Source organism: Alosa alosa, chromosome 21 (assembly GCF_017589495.1).
Source record: "Alosa alosa isolate M-15738 ecotype Scorff River chromosome 21, AALO_Geno_1.1, whole genome shotgun sequence".
Lineage (NCBI taxonomy): Eukaryota > Metazoa > Chordata > Actinopteri > Clupeiformes > Clupeidae > Alosa > Alosa alosa.
Genome location: NC_063209.1, coordinates 30,258,330 through 30,265,829, shown reverse-complemented (window position 1 = coordinate 30,265,829; position 7,500 = coordinate 30,258,330). Strand labels below are relative to the sequence as shown.

Genomic DNA, 7,500 nt, shown 5'->3' with positions numbered 1-7,500 from the left:
TGTGTGTCTATGTCATTTGTTAGCCTGACGCGTCATACTCAGATTCTAGTCAGAATATGAGTCTGATACTGCTCCATTGGGATGTAATTATGGGCCGTGTTTCAACCGATACAGGAGGGGAATGCCTCTGCACTCAACTGGATAGACCTAACCAATCAGAGCAACGCAATAGCTTACCGTGAGCTCTAGAACACACAAACCATCCTTCTTCTCCACAAATGCCTAAACATTGTTTTCTGGTCTTTTGTAAAAGTTATAGTGCTGTCAATATCTCCTACAACACCCGATAGCGAAATCTAAGACAACGAAATACGTAGCAGGGTAGAAATACGTAGCAGGGTATAGGCTATTAGGAAAAACGGATATTTCCCCTCCTTCGTTTATAAAAATAATTCAGCTGAACATCGATACAAACATGTTATAAACAGCTGGGGAAGGGTGTCGCAAACCCCTCCAGCAAACAGGTGGCCAATCAGAGATTTGGCGAATGAGAAACAAACGAGGGAACATCATGTCACAATGCAAACCAGCGAGGGAACATCATGTCACAATGCAAACCAGCGAGGGAACATCATGTCACAATGCAAACACGCTGTGTTCCCTTGAGGAAAGTGAAACCGGAGTTTTCCCACATCTCCACTGTGGCCGGAGTTCTCCCACATCTCCACTGTGGCCGGAGTTTTCCCGGAGTTCTCCCACATCTCCACTGTGGCCGGAGTTTTCCCACATCTCCACTGTGGCCGGAGTTCTCAGAAATAATCGTTTTCAGTGATAAAACCTCATGGAGATAATATGCATTTTTCTATATGGGGTCTTGGAAGCCATCTATCTCCTTCAAGCCACAGCGTTTTTGTTGCAAACAAAATCAACCTAAGCGTGCTCAGATGACGTGATAGATGAGGCGCTGTTGCTCACCTGTCCATCATCGTAAAGCCCAATTTGATTGGTCCAAACAGCTCTGGGGCGAGCATAGTGGCTCCACATATGACAGACTGAACTTCCCGACCTCAAATGTTGTGGGCGGAGCTAAGTTGGGCTGGCACCCAGGCTAGTCATCTGAGGTGATGTTTCATGATGTCCATTATACTTCTCATATGCATGTCTATGTTGTTTTCCTTAAATGAGATGCCCAGGGATGCAAAAAGAATTTCAGCCCTGGCTGACAAAGTTGTATCGTATCGTATTGTACATGACATACTTCTAGCAATTACAAACACTACCATTCCTCAACCACAGGGGCACAGTACAGCACAGTACAGCACAGTACAGCACATTCCTCCACCACAGTACAGCACAGCACCACAGCACAGCACAGTACAGCACCCCAGTACAGCACAGTACAGTACAGCACAGTACAGTACAGCACAGCACCACCGCACAGTACAGCACAGTACAGCACAGCACCACCGCACAGTTCAGCACAGTACAGCACAGTACAGTACAGCACAGCACCACCGCACAGTACAGCACAGTACAGCACCACAGTACAGCACCACAGTACAGCAAAGTACAGTACAGTACAGCACAGCACAGCACAGTACAGTACAGCACATTCCTCCACCACAGGGGTAATTTCTATTAGCTGTATGAATCTCAGGGCTCTTGGGCTCCAGATAGGTGTGAATATGCCCCACATTTTTTTTTTCCGTATATCACAGTGCAGTTTCATTTCATTTTTTTTTTGTTCAGCTGAAAAAAATACTTTTAACATACATGATTTTGGTGAGTTTGTTTCTGGAAAGATCAAATAATATTAAGAGTAGGTTATAAACTTCATGATAAATACCATAATATCAAACACAGCTGGAAATAAATGTCAAATAGAAGTCATGGGTCTGATACCCAGTCCCCCACTGTGTCCCTGAGCAAGGCACTTAACCCCAAGTTACTCTGTGTCCGTGAGCAAGGCATTTAACCCCAAGTTACTCCAGGGAAACTGGCCCTGCTATTAATTGACATATCTAAGTGACTTTGGATGAAAGTAAAAATAATAAAAAATAAAAATAAAGAAAATTTGTATATAAATGTCAGTCCTTATTGCCCACCGCTAGTAGTGTTGCGTGTAGATATAAATAGTGCGTAGTATATAAATATTACTGGAGGGAAAAGTTAGCCTGGACTCTGGAGCCGTTAGTTTAAGGGCAGAATGACCACAACACAACGTTGTAAACAGGCGACCCCTCTTTAACATGTGTAAGGACCTGTTCAACGACAGACCACTAGGATTGTTTTGAAGACAGACATAACAGGAAACAACAACTATACTGCCCATACTCTTATTATATGCATTTAAATATCATATTCACACACAAGTCTGCTATCCATTCTCTCATAACAGACATATTCACAAACACAACAAATCTGTGTTAATGGCCAAATGGGACTCTATAGGCAAGCCTTTACAATATTCTCATGCTCGCCACGCAACCAACACAGGCAGGCAGGCGGGAGGCCTCGGCCTAGCGGTTCAGGCGCGCATCATCCGCCTCCAGCTAGCCGACATTCTGAACGATGCGGGGGTCGATCGATGTCACCGCAACTAGGTGTTACCGGTAGAAATTATTCACAACGTAGAGAACTGCTCACTAGGCGTCCTGGTAAGACCCTAGATAGGCCTATCAATTCGGCGTTTGATGTTCCTTACCCTATCCACGGATGTTGAAAGGTTCAAACTTGCCGTGCTAGATATTTACATGTTCTGTGCGTCGCACGAAATTACCGTTATATTATGATAAACGAACGAGTCTGTGATGATTAGGCTACCAGATAAAATTACTTAAAAGTCTAACTCGCCTGTTTGTCAATTCTAGTCTTTAAAACATCGTTCTGACAGGGCTCAAAATGAGCCTGGGCGCTCGTTTACATCGCGAAGCCGAACCCGTGACGCGTAGGCTACTTACTTGGCTAGTTGAGATGAGAGCAGGCGTTGTTGTTGTTTTGTATCCCTTAAAGGTCGCCTACACAGGCAGCATCACTCTGCCGTATGTCAACCCGTAGGCTATGACAACCCCGTATTTCGAAAAAGCTGTACACTTCTGTGGAGATAAATGTTTCACAACTCGTAACCTACCGGACAGCTCGTCTGGTTCCAGTCCACTTTCGGTGTCGAGTCCGCAAATCACGAAGTAATCAGCGAAGCGGACGGAGCTGGAGCTGAAGCCGGTGGTCATGCTGATCCGGGACCTTAAACGGGCCCCCTTCGGACCGCTTCTTTCCTTCCTCTTGCCGTCTTATTCGGACGCATCGTCGGAGACTCTGAGTCTTTGAGATGCAGCCATTGCGGACATCTTCCGAGGCAGGCTTGAAAATCAGAACAGGCTTAACCCGTAGAGGCGAGCGAATTGCATGATGGGCCTTCTCCTCCAGCTGTTTTCATCTGCTTTAGACTGCGCTTGCGCTTGATGTAAGCTATCCAATTACGTCACTACACAAGCACCCAGCACAACTGAGTGGTGTCTTCTTTACTGCCACTAGATGGCGACCTTGTCACGCTGCATACAGAGCCGTATCTGGCTGCATAGACAGGTCACAGTTACACAATACTGTGATAAAGTATTAGGGAGAGCAGATAGCTAACAAACGTTCAGAAAAAGTCCGATTTGAGGAAAAGTCGGTAAAGGGGCTATTTCACACAATTTGTGTGAAAATTGAGGGTGCTAAATTCAAATATTTTGTTTACTAAGCTCAATTTTGAGTTTTAAGCTTACTAATTAGCATAATTAGCATTTCTTTTTGGTTCACATACTTTTTGGTTTTGCCATCAGATATCATAGGAAAAAGAAAATAAGCCATTAATATACTCTTTATGTATCAGATATGTTGTAGGACAGGACAGGAATTACCCCAATGACCCTCAAGTAGCAAATGAAAATAGGCTAAAATTAAAATATAAATTGAAATAATAGCTAAAATTCAGTATGAAGTTTAGAAACAAAATAGATTCCTTGATAATAAATTGATAGAATAGTAGGTGTCTACTCATTTTTCTGTAGAAAATATTTTGTCACTAACTATTATGAACAGTTGTCAGTCTTTACAGAGGATTTACACTATTTTTTTTACTGTAAAGGCTACTGTGCTTGCCTAGTTAAAACATCTTACTGGTGCTCTTTCCTATCATTCAAATTCCAGCCATGCAGAAAAATGGAAGAGTGTGCATGTTTGAGGAGTGCTGAAGAGTGCTATGGAGATTATTTGCAAAACATTTAGACAAGATATCCTTTATAGTGCAACAAAAAGAAACATTCTCCAGTGCATCATTACTGATGCTGAAAGGGAAGTGGACCTAGGACAAATCCTCAGCTATGAACTGATTATTGTCCCTGTACTGTATCTATTGCAGATAGCGATGGTTATTTGTGTAGTGGAAATAAGTCATCCTTACTCAAGTGCTGTCTAGCAATGTCCAGTAGTGATCGCTGCAAAAACTGCTCATTCAACACTGGTAATAGATGCTCAAGATCTAGTTATGTCTTTAGGACACCCATCTGACTGCAGCACATAGTATGCAGGAAAGTTTGTAAGAAACTTTTGTATTGTTATTTGGTATTTGTTATGTGGTAGCAAATGATGTTAACTATCAAAGAAATAGACCTAATGTAGGAATGCACACAGATATTGCAACAGATATGGTGTAGGCCTATCTGATTAAGACCTGAGTGGTTGAAACGTACTTATTAAATTACACTCGGAGCAAAGAAGACTATCTTCACTCTTTTCCCTTTGCAACTGTCAAAGAAATCCCATAAGCACAGGAAGGCCTAGGGTAGCCTACATCAGATGGCCTAAAGATTACCACCAACAAGTGATGCTGCTCAATGGCATATTAGAAGAGCACATTATCAAGCTCTAGTATGGAGGCAAGCACACATACCAAATCCAGTGTTACTAGAAGTAAAATGTTTTTTACTTTGGTTGTTGCTGACGGTAGATGCAGTTCTGCATTAGGCTTATTCCCGCTATCTAAGTTCATATGTACTGTAGGATATATTCTGAGTTGAAGGTTATCTGTGCAACTTGTTATTGTGATGAAATGCATTAAACACCACATGAGTGACTCACTATGTTATATCACCACATGTGACGTTTCAGGCCCCAGCCCTTCATCAGACATGAAACAAGTGGGGAGACACACCTCCATATATACATCCATGATAGGTCATGTGATCAATCACGTTAAAGTGCAATTCCACTCCCTTAAAAGCACTTTTATTCCCCCTCAAAAAAGAAATGCATTCATAGACACATACTGCAGATTAGTGGAGAAAGATGTTTCCCTCCTGTTGAGTAAAAAGAGGGAATATAAGGTGGCCAACAATTTGACTGAGGATCAGAGGATGGAATTGAACTCGACAAACGACAAAACAGTGGTGATTCAGAGTGCAGATAAGGGTGGGGCCATTGTCATCATGGGCCGGGCAGCATATGATGGGGAGATTCAGAGACAATTGAACAATACTACCTTCTATCACAAATTAAATCTTAATCCTACACAGGAATTCAAACAGCGCAGAGGGAAGTTGGATTCCCTCCTAGAAAGTGGAGAAATTACAAAACAAGAACATGCTTTCATGGTAGTAGACTTCCCTGTCACTCCAGTTTTATATACTCTCCCCAAAATCCACAAAATCTATACAGATGTACCCCCTGGACGGCCCATTGTGGCAGCTATTGGGTCTCTAACAGAGAAAATTGCAGCATTCGTGGATTACTTTCTCCAACCACTTGTTACCTCTCTTCCATCATATGTAAAAGACTCAATGGAATTCATTAAAATTATCCAATCGATTCAATTAACAGATGAACACTGCTTCTTAGTGACCAAGGCCATTGAGTCTTTTTACAACAACGTACCCTTTGAAGGGGGTCTCAAGGCAGTAGAATTCTTTTTAAATCCGCGCTCTAGCGACACCCCAAGCACTTCCTGCATTGTGGACCTCATTGAAATTGTTCTCACTTCTAACCTTTTCCTCTCTGGCTCTGAGTTTTACCTCCAGGTGTCAGGAACCAGCAAGGGAGCCAAAATGGCCCCAGGTTTTACAGCCCTTTATTCACCCTATTCCACTCAAGAGGAGTCTACCCTTTATTGTGGACTCCTTGAAAAGGAATTATCCTGAACCAACTATGCAACCCACATCTACCCTCAATTTCCAACTGGAGGAGGTACATAGATGATATTTATTTTAATTTGGACAGGTTCTGAGGCCCAATTGAAACAATTTCATGAGTTTATCAACACCAACAGCCGGCATTTGAAATTCACAATGGAATATGACAAGCACAGGATGAACTTTTTAAACATCCTTGTGTACAGAGACTCTAACAGACTGGGTTCTAACTTGTACCACAAAAGCACTGACTAGGAATTCTATTCTTCATGGACAATCGCTTCACCCTATTCCACTTAAGAGGAGTCTACCCTTATCTCAGTTTAGTCGCGTTCGCCGGATCTGTAGTTCAGACAGTGATTTCCAAGCCCAGGCAGCAGATCTAGAAAAACGTTTTCAACAGAGACAATACAAACATGAATGGATTACACAAGCACGTAGTCGCTTTGAAAATGTGTCGCAAACTGATTGTCTCAGTCACACCAGATCCAGAACATCTGAGTCCTGAGTCAATTGCATTGTCCAATACTCACCTCTTGGTAGAGATTTCGAATCCATCATTAAGAAACTTTGGCATATTATTGACTCTGATCCAGCACATTTTTCACCACACCTCCTCGCATTGTGTACAAGAGAGCACCCAATCTCAAAAACATGTTGGTGAGAGCTCATCTTCCACCACTGACTCCACCACATTTTTTACAGACTATTCCATTTGGGAATTACAGATGTGGTAACTGCCCCCAATGCAACTTCACACATAAAACCAGCACTTTTAATCACCCACGCACAGGAAAACCTCATGACATCAAAGGTGTGATCACCTGCAACACCAAGAATGTCATCTATTTGCTCAAGTGCCCGTGCATGTTGGGTCCGATCAAATATTCGCAACCATGACACCCAAAGCCCAGTAGCGGTGCACTTCACACAAGCCTCTCACAATGTATCCACTCTCAGATATTGCGGCATTGAACTGGTTAAACAGCCCTTCCGTGGAGGAAATGTTAATTGTCTGTTACTTCAGAGAGAAGCTTACTGGATTTAGATACTGGACACTTTAGCCCCAAAAGGGTTGAATGAAGACTTTGATCTGAGGCCATTCTTGTAATCTTTTGTAAATAATTGTGTAAATATTGTAGATACTGTGGTAATGTTTTGCTGACTTCATATGATGTGTTATGTCATGTTCCCAGTGTACCTGTCCACTGCTGTGGGATTGATTCTCACATAATTGTCCTGAACTGTTGTAACACACCCTAGTGGTGTCCTTTACTATCTCTACATTTCTTTATTGTTTTTCATTATCACTACATTCTACAGTGGTTGAGGCGCCTTTTTAAACAGGCTAAAATACTTACAGGAGTAATGAGTTTTTACCAGAGACTTTCTA

The 7,500-nt window shown here is 42.4% G+C and overlaps 1 protein-coding gene across 1 annotated transcript in view; it reads right to left on the bottom strand.

Moving 5' to 3' along the window:
- dennd5a (DENN/MADD domain containing 5A) overlaps positions 1-3,367 on the bottom strand; it is a 48,112-nt gene extending 44,745 nt beyond the window's left edge. The window contains 1 exon segment of the mRNA XM_048230929.1: positions 3,071-3,367. Coding sequence (XP_048086886.1) covers positions 3,071-3,170 — 100 coding nt within the window. The 5' untranslated portion in view covers positions 3,171-3,367.
- Positions 3,368-7,500: the final 4,133 nt, after the last annotated feature.